The following is a 20,883-nucleotide window of genomic DNA, read 5'->3' as shown; positions in this document are numbered from 1 at the left end:
ATTTCTGATCTCCAAAACTGTCGAAGAATAAATTGGCATTGTTTTAAGTCACCACGGTTTGTGGTCATTTGTTACAGTAACAGTATGAAACTCACAGAGCTTTGTTAAAAGTTGCCCCAACTCCTTGGAGAAAGGGCTGACTCTATCGCCTGCCCACCGCGAACGCAGTTAGGCTCCCTTCCCCCAAGGATGGTGACATGTCCAAAAGCACAGAAGCCACCAAGTGAGACAGCTTCCAGTGGTGAACTGAAGCAATTCGTCCTAGAAAACACAAGATGCCAAGTTAATTTAAATTTTAGATAAACAAGTCATTTTTTAGTGCAAGTTTATCTCAGATATTGCATGGAACAGCCTTTGACCTAACAGCAGTGTGTTATCTAAAATTCAGATTGAGCTGGGCGTCCGGTGTCTTTGCTAAATCTGGTGACTATGAGGAGTGGAGGGAGAGTAACCCACTGATTTACAGGGAGAAGCCTAAGCCCGAAAGCCTCCCTCTGCGGCTCCTGAATTCTGCCCTGGCAGGTAAAGGTGGGCAAAACTAACAGAACATGGGGCACAGACGAGGGGAGTTTGCTAAGTGGACCAGAAATAATTCCACAAATGTTGATATGGATTGAGCACCTGGGTCATTGCCACAGCCAGAAGTCAGTTTAATCAGGGGCAGCAGCCTCAATGAAGCTCAAAGCGCCAACCACATTTGCCCCTATACCCCCCGCCCCCCCACGCACCACCAATTGCACTGTCTCTAAGGGGGCCCCACCAAGGTCCAGGATAGAGCACCAGAATAGCCCGTACTCTGTGGCCACCATGTGGCGGCAGCTGCGCATGGCAACCTGCTCGCTACAACAGTGGAGCCTAGAACAGCGAGGGCATTTGGCACCGTTTGCTTGCGTCAAGTGGGGTTTAACTCTCCTACAAGTCTTAGCTGTTCACCTCTGTTTCCCAACCCCCTGCCCCCCAGCTTCATAACAGCTGCATTTCTTTACAAGGATGCTTAGGAAACACATAGCTGCAGTGTCACAATCAGACTTAAAATTTGAAGTGCTAATTCCTCGGCCCCATTTTATTGAGATATAATCAACACACAGCACATTGTAAGTTTAAGGTGTACAGCATAATGAATCGACTTATGATATTAATGGCTTAATAGCAAGAATCCGGCTGGCATGTGTATGGCCTGGTTGTGTAGTTATTATTTACAGCTGGTTTGTTTCACACTCCATCTACACGCATGCCCCCTTGGCATTGCTATGTCCTCATCTGTGTGATGTAACCCAGTGGTTCACCCCCAGACTGGACCCCTCCTCGCAGTGGATGAGGGGCTTTAGAAACACCAGAAGCCGGAGTCGCTGATTCTGCTGTAATTGGTCTGGAGTTTTTTCAATTGTAGTAAAATTTACACAAGGTAAAAATGTACCATATTAATAATGTTAAACTGTTATTAATGTCTCAATGTTATACAACCATCACTTCTATCTCACTGTAGAACATTCCAGCACCCCAAAAAGAGGCCCTAGTCCTGTAAGCTCTTTCCCTATTAGTGGTTACTGCTCCCCCATTTCTCCTCTCTAGCCTGTGGACACTTCACATAAATGGAATCACACGCCATGGGGCCTTTTGTGTCTGGCTTCTCTCACTGAGCATCGTGTTTTCAAGGTCCATCCATGACGCAGAGAATGTCAGTGCTACGCTCCTTTTCATGGCTGAGTAAATAATCCATCACATGGTTGGACCACATTTTGCTCATCCATTTGTCCATTGTTGGAGTTTTGGGTTGTTTCTACTTCAGACTCTTTGAACAGAGCTACTCTGAACATTTGTGCACACAATTGTTTATAATTGTTTAAATTATAGTTTATTGACTCTGCTATTATGGTTGCCCTTTGCCCCATTCCGCCCAGCACCCCCCACTCTCTCAGCCAATACCCCACCGTTGTTCATGTCCATGGGTCATGCATATAAGTTGTTTGGCTGCTCCATTTCCTGTACTGTACTCTACATCCCCAAAGCTATTCTGTAACTACCTATTTGTAATTCTAATCTCCTCACCTCCTCTCCCATTCCCCCACAATCCTTCCCCCTCTATCAACCATGAAAATGATATCTGTATTCATGATTCTATCTGTTCTTCTTGTTTGCTTGGTTTGTTTTTTAGATTCAATTGTTGATAGATATGTAGATGTGTGTTTGTTAAAGATTTTATTTATTTATTTTTAGAGAGAGGGTAGGGAAGAAAGAGGAGGAGAGAAACAACGGTGTGTGGCTGCCTCTTGCATGCCCCCTAATGGGGACCCAGCATGCAACCCAGGTATCTGCCCTGACCAGGAATTGAACTGGTGACCCGTTGGTTTGTAGGCCCAGCTCAATCCACTGAGCAACATCAACCAGGGCTGTAAATGTGTATTTATTGCTATTTTATTGTTCAGAGTTTTTATCTTTTTCTTAAATAAGTCCCTTTAACATTTCATATAGTAATGGTTTGGTGATGATGAACTCCTTTAGGTTTTTTTTGTTTGTTTGTTTTTTGTTTTTTTCTGGGAAGCTCTTTATCTGCCCTTCAATGCTAAATGATAGCTTTGCTGTGTAGAGCAAGGTTGGCTGTAGGTCAGCCTGCTTTTCATGACTTTTAATATTTCTTGCCAATCCCTTCTAGCCTGCAGTTTCTTTTGAGATATCAGCTAACAATCTTATGGGTTCTCCCTATAGGTAACTAACTGCTTTTCTCTTGCTGCTTTTAAGATTCTCTCTTTATCTTTAACCTTTGGCATTTTAATTATATCTTGGAATGCGCCTCTTTGTATCCATCTTGTTTAGGACTCTCTGTGCTTCCTGGACTTGCCTATTTATATTTCCTTCACCAAATTAGGGAAGTTTTCTTTCACTATTTTTTCAAATAGATTTCCAATTTTTTGCTCTTTCTCTCCTCCTTCTAGCACCCCTATGATGCAACTGTTCAAACATTTGAAGTTGTCCCACAGGCGGCTTATATTATCCTTTTTGAGTTTTTTTGTTCTTGTTCTGGTTGGTTGTTGTTGGGGTTTTTTGGTTCCTTTTGTTCCAAATCATTGATTTGATTCATCCACTCTACTGTTTTGCTGTAAATTGTTCTTTATTTCAGTTAGTGCATCCTTCATTTCTGACTGGATCTTTTTCATGCTGTTGAGGTCCTCACTAAGTTCCTTGAGCATCCTTATAACCCATGTTTTGAATTCTGCATCTGATTGCTTATCTCCATTTCAGTTAGTTCATTTTCTGGAGTTTTGACCTGTTCTTTTATTTGGCCCATGTTTCTTTGTCTCCTCATTTTGACAGCCTTCCTGTGTTTCTATGTATTAGGTAGAGCTGCTTTGACAGCATGTTGTGGTAGTATGGCCTAATGTAGGAAGTGTCCTATAGGGTCCAGTGGCATAGCCTCCCCTTTCCAGGGAGTCTATAAGCCGGATACTCAAGATATGCGCCATTCAGACCTGGCTGGTGTAGCTCAGTGGATTGAGCATGAGCTGCAAACCAAAGGGTCACGGTTCAATTCCCAGTCAGGGCATATGCCTGGGTTGTGGGTCCGGTCCCCAGTGGGGGCCATGTAAGAGGCAACCACACATTGATATTTCTCTCCCTCTCTTTCTCCTTCCGTTCCCCTCTCTAAAAAAAAGAAGAAAAAAAGCACTCTTCATGTGGGCTGCTGAGTATATACTCTCCTCTTATAGTAGAGCCTTGGTTGCTGTTGTCAGGTCAATGGGAGGGACCCAGGTGCCCAGGCAGCCGTGGGCAGATCCCAGGTGTGGAGTAGCAATGGGCGGACCCAGTGAAGGCGCAAGGTGGCAGGCTGACCGAGGTCACACATTGGCGCGCAGATAAACCAGCAAAGGAGCAAGCAATGAGACAGACCGCACAGGCCTTAGCAGCGGGAAGCAGCAGAGGGAACCACTATTGCCCCTCTTTGAACCCACCCCCAGATACGGCATCACAACACAGCGACCTGGGTGGCCCTGCCCTGGTGAACAACTAAGGCTCCTTTTCTCATACATAACAGGTGTGACCAGACCAGTCAGCTGCAAGGACTGGCTGTGACCACTGATCATCACCCACTGCCCTCCGTGGAGGATCAGCTGTGCGGGGGCAAGGTGGTGATGCTCTGATGTGGTCTGTGGCTTCCCACTGGGTGCACTGGTCCTGGGGTTTTCTGGGTGGTGCAGGACAAGATCAGGTCCTGTGTTTTACCCAGGGCCACTCTGCCTGAGCTGGAAAGCAATCTGAGATGGCTGCTACTTGTGACGGGCTTGGAGATTCCCAGGCAAAGCCAAATTATGAATCTAGGCTGGCTGCTGCTAGTGCTGGGCCTGGAGCTCACTGAGACCAGCTGTTGCTTGTTTGAGAAGATTTAGGAAGTTGTGAAGCAGGAGCCAAGACTAGCTATTCATTCATATGGAAAAGCAGCTTGGGTAGGCCTGCATTTGGGTGGGGCAGTCTCTGGGGATCTCCAGAGCTGGGCAAACAGTGTTAGCCAGGATGATGGAGTCTCAGATATGGCACCAGCTTGTAGGCTCAGTGGCTCTGTGGGGGGAGAGTTCAGAAAAGGGACAATGGCCTCTGCTCACCTTGATGCCAGACACTTCAATTTCTCCCTGTACGCCATTGGTGCCTTTCAAGCTGCTACCCTGGTGCTGGAGTCCAGAGGGAATGAGTCTGAGTAGGTGAGTCCATGTGTGGGTTCTTTAAGAGGAGCTGCTTGAGGGTCCAGAAGTTTGCTCCACTGACTCAATTCCTGATGGGTTTTGCAGCCAGCTGTTGTGGATACTGATCTTCCTGGCACTGAAACCCTAGTCTGGGGGGCCCAGCATGGGGCTGGGACTCCTCACTCCTGAGACATCCCTCCTGAATTTTTATCCACCACATGTGGATGCGGGACAAGTCTGTTCTGCATCTGCGCCCCTCCTACCAGCCTGGGTGAATGTGGTTGCTTTAAATCTGAGGTTGTCAGACTTCCTTCCATTCAGATCAATTTCTGATGGTTCTGAGTGATGGTGGTTCTATATTTCAGTTGTAATTTTGATGTGGTTGTGGGAGGAGGAGAGCCATGTCTGCTATGCTGCCATATTGACTGGAAGTCCTCACACAATTATTTTTAAACACTTATTTTAAATTATCTTGGGTATGCAGGTGGAAACATTGTACCTTCTTGCACAACCAAGTTTAAAGACAACAAAGTTTCAGTAACAAAAAACGTAGCCAAAACACAGAAAATTGAACTATACGGAAGTCCTACAACAAAAAACCTTTCAGCCAGACCGGTAAGAGGGGAGAAGCCAGCAGCAGAGTGGGATAGGGCAGGAAAGATCCACCTGACAGACCCAGGTGCCCAGGCAGCCATGGGCAGATCCCAGGTGTGGAGTAGCAATGGGCGGACCCAGTGAGGGCGCAAGGCGGTAGGCTGACCGAGGTCACACATTGGCGCGCAGATAAACCAGCAAAGGACCAGGCAGTGAGACAGACCGCACAGGCCTTAGCAGCAGGAAGCAGTAGAGGGGACCACTATTGCCCCTCTTTGAACCCACCCCCACATACAGCATCACAACACAGCCACCTGGGTGGCCCCGCCCTGGTGAACAACTAAGGCTCTGCACCTCATACGTACAGGCACGAACAGACCAAAACATGGCTCAAGAAGAACTCAAAGCCCCAGAGCCCATAACTCTAAGCAACCAAGAAATAGCCAAACTTTCAGATGCACAGTTCAGAACACTGGTGATCAGGATGCTCACAGAACTGGTTGATTTTAGTCACAAATTAGAGGAACATATGAAGGCTAAACTAATTGAAATGAAGGAAAATGCACAGAAAACCAATAGTGATGGAAAGGAAACTGGGACTCAAATCAAGGGAGTGGACCAGAATGAAGAAAAAATGACCAAACAGAAAAATATGAAGAAGCAAGAATTCAAAAAAAAAATGAGGAGAGGCTTAGGAAACTCCAGGACATCTTTAAACGCTCCAGCATCTGAATTATAGGGGTACCAGAAGGGGAAGAGAAAGAGTAAGTGGAAAACTTATTTGAACAAATAATAAAGGAGAACTTCCCCAATCTGGCAAAGGAAATAGACTTCCAGGAAATCCAGGAAGCTCAGAGAGTCCCAAAGAAGTTGGACCCAAGAAGGAACACACCAAGGCACATCATCAATACATTAGCCAAGATTAAAATGAAGGAGAGAATCCTAGAAGCAGCAAGAGATAAGGGGACAGTCACCTACAAAGGAGTTCCCATCAGACTGTCAGCTGATTTCTCAAAAGAGACCTCACAGGCAAGAAGGGGCTGGAAAGAAGTATTCCAAGTCATGAAATCCAAAGACCTACAACCAAGATTGCTCTATCCAGCTAAGCTTTTATTTAGAATGGAAGGACAGATAAAGTGCTTCTCAGATAAGATCAAATTCAAGGAGTTCATCATCACCAAGCCCTTGTTATATGAAACGTTAAAGGAACTTATCTAAGAAAAAGAAGATAAAAAATATGAACAGTGAAAGGACAGCAAACTCACAGTTATTAACAACCATACCTAAAACAAAAGCAAACTAAGAGGACAGCCAAATCAGGAGCATAACCATAGAAATGAAGATCACATGGAACAGGGGAGTGGGAGGAGGAGAAGGGGGGAGAAGGTACAGAAAATACATAGCATAGACTGTAGGTAGAAAATAGATAGGAGGGAGGGCAAGAATAGTATGGGAAATATAGAATCTAAAGAACTTGAGACACGTGGTCATAAACTAAAGGGGGGAATGGTGGGAAAGGGGTGTACAGGTTGGAGGGGAATGAAGGGGGGAATAGAACAGCTGTAATAGCATAATCAATAAAATACATTTAAATAAACAAATAAATTATCTTGGGTATGTACCTAGGAGTGCAACTGCTGGATCATATGGTAATTCTATGTTTAGCTTTACTGAAAAACCTGCAGGGTTTTTTGGGGTTTTTTTTGGCGGGGGGATAGAAGAAAGGAGAGAAAGAGAGACATATCAATTTGTTGTTCCACTTATTTATTCATTCATTGATTGATATTTTTCCCTAGATTGCTACTTTCGGGTTTTTAAATATTTTGATTGTATTTTTTCATTACCATTTGTTCTCCTTATACCTCTCCCCCTGACCCCCACAGTCACTATACTGTTGTCCATGTCCATGAGTCCTTTCACCTTTTTGTTTGATCGCTCCACCCTTTAAACACTCCCTGTAGCTGTCATCCTGCTCTCTATGAGTCTGTCGCTATTTTGCTTGTTAGTCCAGTTTGTTCATCAGATTTCACATGTGTGAAACCATGTAGTACTTATTCTTCTCTGACTGGCTTATTTCACTTAGCATAATGTTGTCCAGGTCCATCCATCTGTCGTAAAGACTAAAATTTTCTTTTTTTTACCACCGAGTAGTATTTCATAGTGTAAATGTTCCATAGGTGTTTTGTCCACTCATCTACTGATGGACACTTGGGCTGCTTCTGTATCTTGGTGATTGTAAATAATGCTTCAATGAGTATACATAGGGGTGCTTATGTTCTTTCAAATTAGTGTTTTGGGTTTTTTCAGATATATTCCGAGAAGTTGGATTACTAGGTCAAAAGGGAGTTCCATTTTTAATTTTTTTTTAGTTATCTCCAAACTGCTTTCCACAATGGCTGCACCAGCCTGCATTCCCACTAACAGGGTACGAGGGTTCCCCTTTCTCTACACCCTCGCCAGCACTTGTGTTTGTTGATTTATTGATCACAGCCATTCTGACATGTGTGAGATGATATCTCATTGTGGTTTTAATTTACATTTCTCTGGTGATTAGTGGTGTTAAGCAACTTTTCATATGTCTATGGCCATCTGTGTGTCATCTTTGGAGAAGTGTCTGTTCAGGTCTTTTGCATTTTTAATTGGATCACTTGTGTTTTTTGATGTTGAGTTTTATAAGTTCTTTATAAATTTTGGTTATTAACCCATTACCAGATGTATTGGTGAATATGTTCTTCCATTCCATTTGGTTGTCCTTCTATTTTGTTGATGGCTTGTTTTGATGTGCAAAAACTTTTTAGTTTGATATAGTCCCATTTGTTTTATTATTTTTTAATTCCCCTAGTTGATTCTTATACGTGCTCTGACCAGGGATTGAACCCACGACCTTAGCATATCAGGCCAATGTTCTAATCTACTGAACTACCCAGTCAGGGCAGAATTATTTTTTTAATATTTAAAAAATTATTGCCCTGGCTGGTGTAGCTCAGTGAATTGAGCGCGGGCCTGCGAAACACACGATCGAGGTTCGATTCCCAGTCAGGGCACATGCCTGGGTTGCAGGCCAGTTCCCAGCAGGGGACTCACGAGAGGCAACCACACATTGATATTTCTCTCCTTCTCTCCTTCCCTTCCTCTCTAACAATAAATAAATAAAATATTTTTAAAAAATTATTATTTATTTTTAGACAGAGGGGAAGGGAAGGGGAAAGAGAAGGAGAGAAACATCAATGTGTGGTTGCCTCTCACCCCAGCTGGGGACCTGGCCTGCAACCCAGGCATGTGCCGTAGACTGGGAATCGAAATGGTGACCCTCTAGGCCCTGGCTGGCGTAGCTCAGTGGATTGAGCACGGGCCTGTGAACCAGAGTATCGCGGTTCGATTCCCAGTCAGGGCACATGCCTGGGTTGTGGGCCAGTTCCCAGCAGGGGACTCATAAGAGGCAACCATACATTGATATTTCTGTCCCACTCTTTCTCCTTCCCTTCCCCTCTCTCGAAAAATAAATAAATAAAAATAAAAAATAAAAAATAAAAAAAAAAGAAATGGTGACCCTCTAATTTGCAGTGCCGTGCTCCATCCATGAGCTACGCCAGCCAGGGCAGGGCAGAATTTTTTTTAATCGAAATTTTTATTGAGATCATTGTGGATGCTCCTGCAATTGTAAGAAATAACAGAAAGTCCATCTCACACTTGGCTAAGTCTCCTCCAATAAGGTTGTATTTTGAAAAATGAAATCAGTATCTCAACCTGGGTGGATGTTGACAACTATCTTACCCAGATTTCAGATTTCCCAATTTCACTTGCTCTCCTATGTGGGTATTTGTAATGTCTACAATAGTATCATCTGAATAGGTTCGTATATCTACCACCATAAGAACCTTTAGAGCTTCTCTGTTACAACCTCAGCCCTTCCCCCTCCGCCCGCTCCCACCTCTAATTCTCTGGCAACCACTTATCTGTTGTCATTTCAAAATCGTTACACAAATGGGGCCTGGCTGGGCGGCTCAGCTGGTTAGAGCGTTGTCCTGATATGCCAAGGGTGTGGGTTTGATCCCAGCAAATGGATGTTTCTCTCTCAATTTTTAAAAATTTACATAAATGGAATTTTACATTATGTGACCTTTGGATCTTTTTTCCCTTGGCATAATTCCCTAGAGTCATCAGGATTTTAAAAACTCCCCAAAGGGTTAGGGTGGCCAGGTTGACCTACCTACAGCCACCTGCGTTTTCTCCCTGCAGTTTTATATATTGATGCAACCCACATACTTCAGTTTCCTCATCTGCTAAATGGGGAGAAGAAAGCCCCCAGCTCCCAGGTGAGCGCTGCGGCTTAGAACAGATGGGGAAGCAGATGCGGGCAGGCAGGACCTGGACCCTGCCAGGCTTTGTGACATCACGCTAGGTTGCTAGGGCAGCAGCCAGCTAGCCTCTAGGGATGCGGCCGCCTTACTCGCTGCTGATTGATTGTAGGAGGCATCTGTGTACCATGCTCCCGTGAACCAAGGAGGAGGTAGTCCGGAGGCAGCGGTCATCTGATGCTTCAGATGGAGGGCAGGGGTAAAGGTAGAATTAAATTAAGGCAAGTTTTCCTTCATTCTTCAAAGTTAAAAATGCCCTCCACAGTTTCCTTACACACACACACACACACACACACACACACACACACACACACAGATTCTGGCCAGACCTGGAGTGGATTCATTGGCATTTCTTTAACCTTCAACCTTTGTAAGTGCCCCCCTCCAAAACAATAACTTTATTTATTTGGCAGTTCACAGTCCCCCTCTCTGAAGAGGATTCCAGAAAGTTCAGTGCGAGGGTGTCGTGGGCACTTGGCCATCTCTTGACGTTCTTATACCTAGAAATAAGAATCGGCCTGGGAAGTTTCAAAATTAATATATTCTGTGGTTGGTTTATAAACCACCGTTGTGGGCGATTCTCACAGATTGTTGCTGTTCCTACGCCCACGAACAGATGGGAATAAATACTCTAGGTAGGTCATTTTGCAAGATAGGCAGTTAAATTGCTGACAGTGTTTTGTCTTTTTCTCCCCTGAAACCAATGTTCTGGACAGAAATGGGGCTGGGTCCTCAGCGTGTTTGGGCAAGCGCATTAGTACATTATTGTAGGGTAACAAGTCACCCCGAAACGGAGTGGCTTGAAACAGCAAGAATTTTTTCACAGCTTCTGTGGGTCAGGAATTCAGAAGTGATTTGCCTCAGTGGTTCTAGCAAAGGGTCTGTCATGCGGTCGCAGTGGAGCCGCCAGCCAGGGGCCGCTTCTGAAGGCAGGACCAGGGCTGGAGGAGCCACTTCAGGGGTGGCGCCCTCACGCTGCTCTGGGGGAAAGGCTCGCTTCTCTCTGTGTGGGCCCTGCACGGCGTTCTCGGGTGTCCTCGCAGCGTGCCCACAGAGCAAGTGGTCCAAGAGAGTGGGGTGGAAGCCTCACATCTGTACGGCCTAGTCTCAGAAGTCACAGACTGTCACTGCTGATATCCTGTTGGCTCCACAGGCCAACCCTAGTCAGTGTGGAGACGACTACACAAGGGGATGTGTGCCAGGAGATGGGGCCGTCTTGCAGGTTGCCCACCATGGCATTTTCACACAAAAGACTATATGTCGATCAGAAACACACCACAGCAAAGCAAGAGGATGATGGGATATGAGCATCTACTCTTCCTACTTGTGAACCTGCTACACTCTACTGTGGATCCAGGAGACTGGAGGGGGGATCATGTGACCAAGGTCCAGCCAATAAACTTCAACTTGGGACTTTTGCTGGCACTAATGGGGAATGTGTGGCTGCTGCCTTGGCCCTGATTTTGCTGGGGAGCATGTCAGTGCCTGCCAGGGGTCATCTTTGTCACTATGCTGCAAGAGCCAAAACAAAGGATGGTAGAGCGAGAAATGGAGAAAAAGTGAGGGAAAGGGAGAGGCAGGAGGAAGACCTTATTCTTCAACTGAGCCCCTGACCCAGCCTGGCCAGCAACCATCCCTCCTTCTGAACATTACAACGTCAGAAGCCAATCCTTCGTGTTGCTCATAAAAATTAGGAGGGAGGTTTCTGTCATTTGTAACATGACACCATCAAATGAGCAAATAAAATGTGGCCCATCCGCACACTGAAATATCTGAGCTATGAAAAGGAGTAAAGTGCTGACACTCACTAGGACGTTAGGTGGACCTCGAACACATGATGCTCCTCAGAGAAGCCAGACACGAAAGGCCACAGAGTGATTCCATTTATATGAAACGTCCAGAGCAGGCACATCCGCAGAGACAGGAAATGGACCAGTGGTTGTAGGGGTGGGGGAGGGGAGGGGTGTTCTGGGCCCATAAAAACGTTTTGGAATTAGATAGAGGCGGAGGCTGCCCAACAACGTGAATGCATTCATTGTCACCGAGCTGTACACCTTAAAATAATTAACTGCATGTTATGTGAATTTTACATTAATAGTAATATAAAAGGGAAAAAAAAAGACCACGATGCCCCACCCAGCACTGCCTCTGTCTTCTGCCAGGCCCTTTCCCACCCACACCTTGTTCCTCCCAGGGTCCCCAGGGAACCCTCCCGTGTTTACCCCTCTTTTAAACAGAGCAATTTCTCCTCCTACACGGAGACATTTGACCTCCCCTCACCAATCCCACCGAGATTCCGGCATTTCCTCCCCAGGTCCTAAATGCCAGATTTTCTTCATCGCCTCCTTCTATTAAAAGAAACAAGGTGGCTCCTTACACACAAATCCAGGAATGCAGCCAGGCGTGTTGTCGAGAGGAAAAGCCAGGGTGTGCTGATGGGTTCTTTTTTACAGGAACATAAATGTATGTCAATGGATAGGGAAAAAAATAGGACCTTCCCCAGGAAGCACATCCCCCCAACTCTAAGTCATCGCAGGTGACAGCTGTGCCCAGCGCTTTTGCCCCCTGCATAACACAAATCACCATCTCTCCAGGTCCCAACATTCATTTGCTCGCTGACCGTCCATTAAATAACTGTCATAACGTTTAGATTTTTGGTCATTCCACAACACCACTCTGATCCTAACTTCTGTGTGGCGAGAATCTGGCCTGCCTGTCTGTGTCACAAAGAATGCTGGGCTCAGACCCCACTGGCTTTGAGTCCCACCTTGCCGAAGGTCCTCAAACTCCCCCAAAGAGAGTCGGATGGCAGGCTGCAAGTCACATTTTCTTTAATGAAAGAAAAAAGAAAGTTGAACAAAAGTCTGGGTTGAACAGTCAGTCCATGAGGCAAGAACCCCCCGCCTCCCATGCACCTGCATACTCCCCACCAACATCCCCTCTGGAGCAACAGAAATGGGCCTGCGTCCCTGGCATCAACATGCAGAGGTCCAGTCTGACGCTAGGGGGCGCTAGATGCTCTTCAGCATGCAGAGAGCATGAAGCAGGTGCTGGCGAGCAGCTGGGGGACAACCGTGGCTCCGCAACATCCCCAGAGTGTAGGAGGTACCAGGCTGGCCCCGTTCCCAGACCGTGAGCAGCAACTCTTCGCCCCCACCGCTCAGCACCAGCTGAACCTGGTCTCCACTGCAGCTGACCTGCCAAAGGTAAGGAGCCAAGGTCAAGGGGAGAAGGGTTCCCCTGGGACTGCCCCCAGCCTTGGCCTTACAAACAGAAGGACAAGTGGACAGGAGACTGAAAGCCGTCTGACCTGGGTCTCAGAGGCTGCCCCACTCCTAGGAACTCAGAGTTGGGAGCCCAGAGTTCTGCTGTACAGAAGTGGAAACTGAGTTTTAGACAGGACTCCCCTGCCCACGGTCACCCAGTGAGACTTCCATTCTTACTCCTGTCACCTGGAGAGCTCTAGCCCCTCACCAAGTACCAGTTCCCCTGAGCTTCCCGTGGGGCCTTGGAGACACAGCTGTCTTCCTGAGACCCCGCCCAGCCCAGGGTGTGGCCCTGCCTGGTCTGACTGGCCAGAGTTGTTTTTCCTACTGTAAACAGATTTAAGAATAATAATGAAAGTATCATATGCTACTTATTTTGAAATGTTTTAGGACTGGCTTGATTTCTCAGAAATTGCCAGGACTTCTCAGGAAAAACTCAACTTAAAAATGACTTCCCAAGGAAATGACATTTTGACAGCTGCTAAATGAAACCACCCACGAAGATGACCCCAAATTACATTTTGCTGTTACTTACACTAATTTTATTTTCAAAAAGATTTTATTTAATTATTTATTTATGTACAGAGAGAGAGGAAGGGAAGGAGAAGGAGAGGGAGAGAAACATCAATGTGAGAAAGAAACATGGATTGGTCACCCCTCACATACCCCCCGACTGGGGACCAAACCCACAACCCAGGCATGTGCCCTGACCAGGAATCACTGGAAACCCTTTGCTCTGTGGGATGATGTCCAACCAACTAAGACACACTGGTCAGGGCACATTTTATTTTCAATCTTGCAGTTTTTGAAATTAGGAGTCAATATTTTGCCCCCCTGCCAGGAGGCAGCTGTTTCCTGGAGCCCCACCCCCAACAGTTTACACGGGGACAGCCAGCATGGTCCAGGGGACAGAGCTGCTGCCAACCCGCTGACCCGCCAGGGGCTCCTGAGGATGAAAGCCCACGCTCACCTGCACTGTCCCATCACTGAAGAATAGCAGCAGGACCTGCTGGGACACAAGGAAGCGCAGCAGGCAGAGGCTGGGGCTAGCAGACTCGGTGGGCACAGGCAGGCCCCCCTCCTGTGGACAGACCCAGCCACAAGGGTCTTAGGGCCAGGGCTTCTCCACCTGCCAGTCCCAACGGCCCCATCAGCTCCACCAGCCCTGCTCCCCTCACCTCTTGCAGCCGCTGCTGCATGTAGCCAGCAAAGAGTCGCAAGACGGCCAACTTGGCACCCAGCGGGCTTGGCATGTCCCTCAGGGCAAATGTTTCCAGCTTCCCTCGGTCAGGCATATAGCTGACTTGGCTGAGGGCAGGGGAACAGGGTGCCAGCTGTTACAGCTGCTGTCCTGGGTACCTTAGGCCAGAACACCTTCCCACATAACAACACCCCCTTTGACAGTTGCTTTGAAGACCAGCTCCACACTGACCATGCTCTGTGGGCCCACCCCTCTCCTGAACTCCAGACCTCTGAAACCCTGGGCTCAGCCTGTCCACTGAGATCCTGATCGCCCCCCTCCATACCTGCCCTTCTGTCACCCTGCCATCTCACCCCGTGGCTCTCCATCCTTCCCTCCTGTAAACAGTCAAGATTCTAGCTCCCTTGCATCTGTACTCTGCTACCATCCCAGCCCAAGCCATTGCCATTGCCCAGCTAACTAGTCCAATCACCTCCCCTACTGGTCCCCTGCATCATTCCTGCCAGAGAGATCTTGTTAAAAGTGTGACTCAGATCCCTGCTTCCTGCCCCAACCCTAACGGTGGCCTTAAAGGACACTGACTTCACATCATTCCTGTCTCCCCCTCACTCACTTTGGAGTCCCCACTGTTCCTCAGATCCACCATGCTCAGTTCCATCCTTGGTGCCTTGCACATGCTATTCCCTGTGCATCAAATGCTGTTCCCAACAGGCTCCATTTTACCATTCATGTCTTGCCTGAATGTCTTTTTTTTGGAAAGCCCCTCCACAACCATACTGTTGTGAGCCATATCCACCACCCCCATCTGTCATCTTGCCCAGTCATTTCCTTCAGAAAAGTCCTACCTTAAATCAACTCATTCATTTATCGTCGTTCTTCCATACCAGGCAGCAAGTGCCTGTAGGTGTGTGCAGTAGGCACTTGAATACTTGAGGAATGGAGGAAGGAAGGCAGGGGGAGAGCCTGGCACCAAGGGGACAGGAGCCCTGTCACTTACCCCCCTGGGGGGCGCAGGGCCATGTGGGTGCCATCCCGAAGCAGGACACCACTGCTTCCGTCCGAGAGCCGGTAGCCAAAGCCATACTTGCTGGAATAATCCACCCACTTGGGGGCCCAGAGGATGGACCGCTGTTCCCTTGGGGGTCCCTGCATGGCTGGGCACAAAAATAAGGTGAACTGATGGGGGTCCCGGTGGGGCCTAGGTGGAGGGGGCGGCAGATGCACAGGAACCATCGAGAAAAGTCCAGAAAAGAGAAAATGAACTCTTGCCTTGTGAGGGGAGGACTGGGACTTGGGGATCACTCACTGCCTCTGGAAATGAGTGATTCTGAAATGCCTGCAATGCTCAAAATACCGTAAGGCTTTGCTTTTTTAATTAAAAATATTTGTATTAAAAATAAAAGATTGCTCAGCGCCATGTGGGATGCTGGATCAGATCCTGGAGAGAAAAAAAGTCACTAGTGGGAAAACGGGACATCCAGTGGCCAGGGGCAGATGGGACTCCATGCTGTTGAGGTGGCTTCTCTGAAAAGTTATCTTAAATTCTCTTTTACTGTTCATTTAAAACATTGAAATAAAAGTTGGCTCCAGTTGATTAAAGACAAGCTTAAATTCTGATTGCTAACAATCAGGGGAGGCTGAACAAAAAAGCAAAAATGCCTTGGCTGGTGTGGCTCAGTGGATCAAGTGCTGGCCTGCAAACCACGGGGTCACCGGTTCAGTCCCCAGTCAGGGCACATGCCTGGGTTGTGGGCCAGGTCCCTGGTGGGGGCTGCATGAGAGGCAACTACACATTGATGTTTCTCTCCCTCTCTTTCTCCCTCCCTTCCCCTCTGTCTAAAAATCAAATAAAAAGCAAAATGGATCCCACAAAAAGAAAAGGCTTGGGGCTCCCTCTCCATGCAGGACAGTGTCTGTCTCCAGATGGGGCAGGACATGTGGTTGATGGGGGTTAAGGAAAGGGAGAGAAAGAGGACTTGGGGATCTGGGACTCTGGGACATGGGAGGGGGACCCATCTCAGGGCGTGGCTGTGACAAGGGTTCAGGGTTGGCGAAGGTCTGATGTCTCATTTCCTTCCTCAGTTTCTCTCAGTCTCCTCTCTGGCTCTCAAATAAGGTGACATTACAAATGATAGAGACTCAGACCTGAAAGGACAAGGACGCCCCCCAGAGCCCTCCTCAACACGTCACTCCAAATAAACAGTCACCCTAAGAACGCACAGAGAGGTCTCGGGAAGTTCTAGACATTTTGCATGGGGACAGCTGGCGCTATCATCAGCCTCCTTACACAGGGAAGGAAACTGAGGCACAGAGGCTTAAGTGACTTGCCTGAAGTCACTGTGTCCTGAAGACTCCCTTAAACCTATCCCGCTGTGGAGCCCCAGAAATACCCCTGGGGAGCCTGGATGGAGACAGGGTACTTCTCAGAGATTAAGAGACAGGGTGGCCCCGACAGTGTGGCCCTATTAGCTGTGTGTCATCCCGCAAAGCCAAAGGTGGCTGGGTTGATTCCCAGCCAGGGCATGTGCCTGGACTGTGGGTTTGGTCCCCGGCCAGGGTGTGTGCGAGGCAACTGATCAATGTTTCTCTCCCTCTCTTTCTCCCTCCCTTCCTCTCTCTTTAAAAATAAATTAATTAAATATTCACAAAAAATAGACAGTGTAGCCCCTGGGGTCTAGGCTGTGCTCCTACCTGGAGGCCCAGGGTCCAGGCAGAGCTGCAGGTTTCTAATGGCCTCTTCCACCTCCTGCACTGAGCTCCCCACAGGCCCTGGGGAGACAGATCTATGCGGAGTCAGGGCGAGAAGAAAAGAGGGGACAGGCCTTGGCCCCGCTATGCGGGGCCCCTTCAACCGGCCCCACCCCAAACTCCTGCATCCAGGAAAAATCTTATTTTCAACCCAGGAATCCACACATCACTCCCATTTTACAAGTGGGGGAGTTGAAGCCAGGACAGGGGCGGTAACCCTGGGAAGGCGCTGTCTCTGTCCACTGCCTCTGGACCCTCACTCCCCACCCACAGCCCCCACGTAGGGTAGATGGTCTGCTCACCAGCGGGGTCACTCTGGAGGGTCCCTTGGTTGAGCAGGTAGACTGAGACCTCAGGTTGGGGAGCCCCTTTCTCTAGCAGGGGAGCCTGGGGTGGGAACAGCAGGAGTGAGGGGCACCCCAGCCCCTGGCGGGAGGCCTGAGGGGAGCAAACGGCTCCAGCCTCCCCACTCTGAAGCAAGACCGAGTTCTCCCTCTGCTCGGTCTTGCTGCGAGAGTGTTCTCCTTGTGTGACCACCCCCAGCGCGAGCCCTCACCTCAATGCCCAACTCCATGGAGTCAGGGTCTGAACCATCTTCTCCTGGACATGAGGCCTCATTGGGAGTACGGGGGCCTGAGAGACGCACAGGATTTTGGAGGCTGCAGAACTGGGCCCCATGTCAGGGGAGGCACTTGCCATTCATACCCACCTCTGCCATGGTGTGAGTTGCAGTGCGGGTGGGAAGCATGACAAGTGTGTGAGGTGCAGAACATGTATTGGGCAGGTAGGAGCAGGTGAGGGGTGGGCTGGGTGATACTCACAGGGTAGCTGGCACTGGCTCAGCAGCAGCTGGCCCACCTTCTGGAAAAGCCTACCCAGAGGCTGGGGAATGGCAAAGATGGGCGGGCTGTGGCAGGAGTGGGGTGGCAGCCGGTCTGGAGTGAAACCCTTCAGAGCGGGGCACTGGAGGTCAGCACCCCACTCAGATTGCCTTGGCCACCTGGGGGTCCTTACCCTACCTGGGCCTCAGCCGAGTTGCCCCAGAGAAGGACCCAGGCGTCCAGCCCCCAGGGCAGCACCGTCGCTGGATACCACACACCTGTGTGAAGAAGTTGTCCTGCAGTAGGTGGTCCAGGCTGGGCCGCTCGGCTGGGTTGGGTGCCAGCAAGCGCGAGATGAGGCGACAGGCGTTTGGTGACAGGTGGGTAGGCTCCGGATAACGGCTGGCTAGGATGTTTTCATACATCACTGACAGGGGAGCTGCCTCGAAGGGAGGGGAGCCAGTCAGCACCAGGTACCTGGGCGGGGTGGGAGGCAAGAATCTGGGCGCCTGCTTGCACCTGTCCTAGGCTGGTCCAGAGTTGGCTCACACCTACCTGTGCACACCTGGCCATACCTACCTGCACTGCCCCACTCTGTTCATGCTTCCCATCGATCCATGCTCCCATACCTGCCCTTCATCCCCTCCCACCTGGCCATTCCTGTCTGCTCGGTAGACATCAGCATCTGTAGACGCCAGCTTATGCACAGGTATACCTGTGCATACCTGAATGTGTCTGCCCAACTTTCCTTTTTGCATGCTCACACCTGCTCCACTCCTGTATGTGCTTCATACCTGAATATATGCCCTGATCTGCCCGTGCACCTAACGCCTGCACACCTGTCCACACATCTGTGCACACTCACCTCTGACCTCCTTTGCACATAATCCCCCCATATTCCTATCCATACTCACATGCTCAAATGATGGCTAATGGGTGCTCCTCTCATCTGCGCCATATCTGCACACATCTGTTCACATCTGTCACATACATATATGCCTTCATGTGCCTGTACCACCACTGAACCTCCCCTGTACTTACTTATACCCGTCCTTACCTCCTTGCACGCTCCCTCCTGCTCATACCTGGCACCACCTGTGCAACCCTGCCCAGCCAGGCCCCCAGGCCCCCACTCACATGATGCAGCCCAGAGCCCAGATGTCTGACTGACAGGAGTGCCCGTTCCTGGAGACAACCTCTGGGGCCAGGAAGTTTGGAGTCCCACAGAGCACTCTGGAAGGGGACAATGGGGGGGGCTCGGGAAAACTGGGGCCTGCATGCCAGCCTAGGTTCACCTGTGCCCACCCCAAGAGACTGCTTCAAGCCTCCATCCTTACCTGTGGCATCGGCCCCCTGGCCCCACCTTGGCAGCCAGCCCCAGGTCCCCGATCTTTACTTCCATGTTCTTTTTCAGGAAAAAGTTACCTGCCGGTGGGGTGTGGGAAGAGTCACGGGCATAAGCGGGGGATCCAAGTCCCAGCTCCTGTGCCCACACAGCCGCCCTTCCTGCACTCACTGAGCTTTAGGTCTCGGTGCACGATATGCTGCTGGTGCAGGTAGCGCAGGCCGCTGACCAGGCCCCGCAGGTAGTAGCGCACTTCGGGCTCCGTCAGGGTCTGCCTCACCTCCAGCACGTGGGCCAGAGACTGCAGGTGACCCACAGGCCACAGCGCCAGCAGCAAGGAGACACACATGAGCTCAAGCGTACTGAGTGGGCAAGGTGAGTGCAAGCAGCCTATGAAGGAACACTAGGTTCAACTGGGAGCATGGCAAAGTGCAGGAGGGACACAGGTGAGCACAGAGAGGCTCAGGTGGGCCCAGGTACTACAGATGAGTATGAAATAAGCCTGGTGACCACAGAATAAACTGGGCACAAATGTACACAGGTGAGCCCAGGTGAGACAAGAGAGACTAGGATGCGTGCACATGGGCCTGGTCTGAGCACAGGCAGAAACAGGTAAGTGCAGACGGAACACAGGGGCGGATGTGGATGAGCAGACACGGAGGTATACAGACTCCCTCTCTGCCCCTCCCCCAGGACACCTGGCGGCTGCAGTACTCCAACACCATATACACATGGTCACGGTCAGCAAAGTGTCCATGGAAGGCCACGATGTTGCGGTGTCGCAGACGGCTGTGCAGGGCAATCTCTCGCTCCACCTGCAGGCACAGCCCTTGTGTGCACGCCCTGCACGCAGTAGCTGTACCAACGGGCATCCACCCCGCCCTCAAGAGCAGGGACCTCTCTGGGAAGCTGCTGTGGGCATGGAGACCCTGGGCACTGACGGGGGTGCCCTACCTTTCCGCAGGGGCGCAGACCCCTGGCTCCAGCCCCACGGCGCGGCACCACCTTGACAGCAAACACGATGCTTGTAGACAAGTCCGTCAACTTATAGCAGCGGCTGAAGGCGCCCTTAAGGGAGGGGATTCACAACCTCAATGGACAGGTGTGCACACATGTGTGGACAGATGGCCAGGTGGCTTCACATGCACACACCTGAGATGCACAAATACACTGCCCACACCTTCTTACTTGGAGACACAATGCAACACCTGGGAACAAACATGGGGACATGTCCACTCAGACAGACACATCCATACCAGGCACAGAAAGCAGAGATGTGTACGCATACACACACACACACACACACACACACACACACACACACACCTGGAGACAACAGGACAGGGTTTAGAGAAAGGCACAGATGTCCATTCCGCACTCGGTGGTAGCACACCCACACTCCTGGACACACAACTCATGGGCAACACATAGCCCGCCAATTACCGGTTCCCGCCACACTGTACGCCTACAGCGGGCCTGCCACAGACCAGGCTCCCAGCCCAGCGCCAGACCCCAAAACTGGCGCGGACACACAACACAAGCAGAGCTAAAGCCCAGGCAAACAAGCTGGTCACATACCGGCTCCGCTGAACTCAGGATCATAACGTACACAACCCGCCCTGACCAACAAGGACCCCCACCCCGCCTGGACTTCCTCCTGGCCCGGCCTTGCCCCTTGTCCCGAAGTCTGGATGCTGGGGTCCCCACCTTGCCGATCAGTTTCCCGCGCTTGTAGACGCGACCCGAGCCCGGGTCGCGCAAAAAAGGGGAGACCAACGGGCGGCAACTGCCCCGCCGCCTCAACCTGGGCTCCATTCTGGGAGGGGGCCTGCGGAGAGCAGGGCGCGGACACTGGCGCAGCCTCCCACTACCACCGT

At 49.8% G+C, this 20,883-nt stretch overlaps 1 protein-coding gene across 2 annotated transcripts; it reads right to left on the bottom strand.

Annotated features, from left to right (window-relative positions):
- Positions 1–12,499: 12,499 nt before the first annotated feature.
- On the bottom strand, positions 12,500–20,883 carry PLK5 (polo like kinase 5 (inactive)). 2 transcript variants are annotated; one of them, XM_053658534.1, is made up of 15 exons: positions 20,714–20,883; positions 19,961–20,074; positions 19,705–19,821; positions 19,178–19,307; positions 18,999–19,086; positions 18,799–18,894; positions 17,940–18,138; positions 17,662–17,788; positions 17,397–17,473; positions 17,143–17,227; positions 16,784–16,861; positions 15,090–15,246; positions 14,070–14,199; positions 13,862–13,972; positions 12,500–12,822 (listed from the first exon to the last, which is right to left on the bottom strand). In XM_053658534.1, the coding sequence occupies exons 1-15, from the start codon at positions 20,819–20,821 to the stop codon at positions 12,637–12,639; spliced, it is 1,803 nt and encodes a 600-aa protein (XP_053514509.1). In that variant the 5' UTR covers positions 20,822–20,883; the 3' UTR covers positions 12,500–12,636. The 2 variants fall into 2 exon arrangements, with proteins under 2 accessions (XP_053514509.1, XP_053514510.1); XM_053658535.1 differs by lacking the exon at positions 18,799–18,894.

The sequence above is a fragment of the Artibeus jamaicensis genome, unplaced genomic scaffold (genome assembly GCF_021234435.1).
Source record: "Artibeus jamaicensis isolate MK-2021 breed Jamaican fruit bat unplaced genomic scaffold, CSHL_Jam_final scaffold_537, whole genome shotgun sequence".
Lineage (NCBI taxonomy): Eukaryota > Metazoa > Chordata > Mammalia > Chiroptera > Phyllostomidae > Artibeus > Artibeus jamaicensis.
This window is presented reverse-complemented; position numbering and strand designations above follow the sequence as displayed.